Genomic DNA, 2,554 nt, shown 5'->3' on the forward strand with positions numbered 1-2,554 from the left:
CCCTCCAATTTACATGCCCTTCACTGATGTCTCAGTCGGCGACTCCTATCCGCTTTCCGAAGCTGACGGTATCCTTCCGACTCCCCCAAAAGGTCAAAAGTTTTCTGCTGCTAGACCGGCGCCGATTATGACTGATCCCATAAGTCGAAGCACCACTCCATTGAGCAGCATTAATACACCTTCATCTATAACAAGCACTAACTACGTGGTGAATACCCCGATATGTTTTTCGTCCGAAACTCCCCCATCGAGTAGGCAGATTTCGAGGTCTTCTACTTGGTCGGTCGCCTACAGCGATTCGAGCCCTAAATATGGTAGCCGATTCAGGCCTTCCAGTGTCCCTACTATACATCTTGACAAGTGCCTCAAGAGGGGAAGTAGCGACTTTATGAACAGTTTCGTTAACCCCGAGGCTCCCTCCCCCCCGGTGTATTTGGTCAAAACTAAAGCCTGCAGACACTTTGCCAGAGGCTATTGTGCTTTTGGTGATAAGTGTGCATTTGCTCACACTGTTGACGAACTCAGAGTGAGGCCGCCGAACTTGTGCAAGACCAAACTCTGCGACCGTGGGAGAAATTGTCGTCGCCCTAATTGTGGCTACGCCCACAGTAAAGCTGAGTTGTTCCACATTGAACCAGATTGCCCTGACATCAAGGGCGTTGATGATGCTATGTCTGACTACTACCAGGACTTGCAGTATATCGAACAGCTGGGTGTTATGTATGCTGCCGCTACTGAGAAACATGATAAGGTTTAGATTTTTTTCTGGAAAACACTCTATTGATCTTCCCCACAAATATATAGTTTTTCCCTGTTATCATTCAAGGCACTCTAAGAAGGCTTTCGTCGATGCAGGTAGAGTAGTACACTCATTTCTAAGCTCTTATAGACATTATAAGGTTAGTATTGTAGTTTGTTGTTGTCGCTGTCGTAGGCCTTACCAGCGATTTGACTTGGTGTTGTTCGCTCGCCGCGATATTACCACTATAATACTACTACTAACAATAGACTTACTGTATTTGTATTATTGGCATTATTATCATTTCATAGTATCACTTTTCATTGTCTCTACGCTAGGGCTAATCATGGTAGTTAATTTTTCGAAAGTTGATCGAGCTATTGGGCACTACAATGCACTTCGCTCGTTTCTTATTTGATCACGACTGAGTGTTCAGCATCTCTGTCACGAGCACTGATGCTGGCTGAGATCAGTGCGTATTATTTTATTAGCACGATTAGTGATGTGGTAACGAGTTGAGGTTTTTTTTGTTATTCCTGTTCCCTGTCAACTACTGGCGTTGGTGCGCAACGTAATCATATTAGTCGTATAAGTCGCTTGCGTAAGGCTTTTATTGTTTTGCAGTATAGGAATTGATTCCTTTCACTGTAGAGATGATCGTGACTTGATATCAAGCACGAAGAATTAAACTAAATGTTGCGTTCCAAGTATTGGGATATATTTTCGTCTTATCGAAGTTATGTGAGTTTGATTATTGAACTCAACTAAGGCCTTGGGTTTTCCCTGTCCGTTGGTTGTCGAGGAATGCCTTTCCAATGTTGATTTCTGTCTGTAATTCATCAGATCGTATAACTAGCTCGGTAGAAAGGCTCGATTGATAGAAAAAGGGAAAGTGACACGTTGTAAAGCCCAAACGCCTCAAAAAACGATTGATTTTTACGGCCGGATGTTTTCTTCCGTAACCCAAACTGGTTTTGTCTGGATTCTTTCTATTCCTGCGAGGTCCTAACCTTGAGCATGGTAATTATACAAGTACTAGCGATTTAAGGCAACGAGACCACTTATTTAAATGGAAACGACTATACTGGTAGATGAACAATAGCGAAACGAGCGAAGCATTTACTGACATTTATATACGTTCATTCGTTTATATAATCACTTCTCCACGGTGAATGTGACTGTCAATCGTGTCGTTAATACCAGTCTTGTTTCTTCGTCTCGTTTTCCTTGCAATTCCCATAGGAAACTTTTGACATGTTCGATCGGCCCCCCTTCACTTCATAACACAATCCGTGTTTCATGAAAAGTTACTTTCTAAGACCTCGATAATCAAGATAACACTTGCATGAGCTGATTAGGTGTACCTGAAACGTAATAACCACAGCTCAAAGCCGTCATGAAATCGAACATGTGGGGGCCTCAGGCGTCGTCCAGCAACAAGTTCCAGCCATAAAGACTTGGTATCGTCAGCTAAGAGGAATCACCATGATGAAATTGCTTACAGTGCGTGTCAATTTGATATTATGCAAATGTGAAGAATGTGCGTCTTTTCTATTCCGGGATTAATGATAGTGAACAACTTGTCGCTATCATAATCTCGAAAGGTTACCATAATCACATCACATGTTCATAGCATTGTTTATGCGATATAGTCTCATATCAATTTCATTGATCTATGAAAATAACACATATTTAAATACCAAATTCATACACACTGGAGTTTGCCGACCCGTTTCACGTGAAGTGGCGTCGTAAAACTCGGTGAAAAACGCGATATTCGCGGTGATTTGCAGTAGTCGTGAAATATTTTTCCAC

At 42.2% G+C, this 2,554-nt stretch overlaps 2 protein-coding genes across 2 annotated transcripts in view; one reads left to right on the forward strand and one right to left on the reverse strand.

The window, feature by feature from the left end:
• Pmar_PMAR017482 (hypothetical protein) lies at positions 1-833 on the forward strand. Its single transcript, XM_002784752.1, has one exon. The coding sequence runs from the start codon at positions 14-16 to the stop codon at positions 755-757; it is 744 nt and encodes a 247-aa protein (XP_002784798.1). The 5' UTR covers positions 1-13; the 3' UTR covers positions 758-833.
• A 1,525-nt stretch (positions 834-2,358) lies between these two features.
• Pmar_PMAR017483 (hypothetical protein) overlaps positions 2,359-2,554 on the reverse strand; it is a gene marked incomplete at both ends in the record, with an annotated part of 1,911 nt that continues 1,715 nt past the window's right edge. Inside the window, one exon of the mRNA XM_002784753.1 lies at positions 2,359-2,412. Coding sequence (XP_002784799.1) covers positions 2,359-2,412 — 54 coding nt within the window. The remainder of the gene's footprint in view (positions 2,413-2,554) is intronic.

This window comes from Perkinsus marinus (genome assembly GCF_000006405.1).
Source record: "Perkinsus marinus ATCC 50983 genomic scaffold scf_1104296934654, whole genome shotgun sequence".
Lineage (NCBI taxonomy): Eukaryota > Perkinsozoa > Perkinsida > Perkinsidae > Perkinsus > Perkinsus marinus.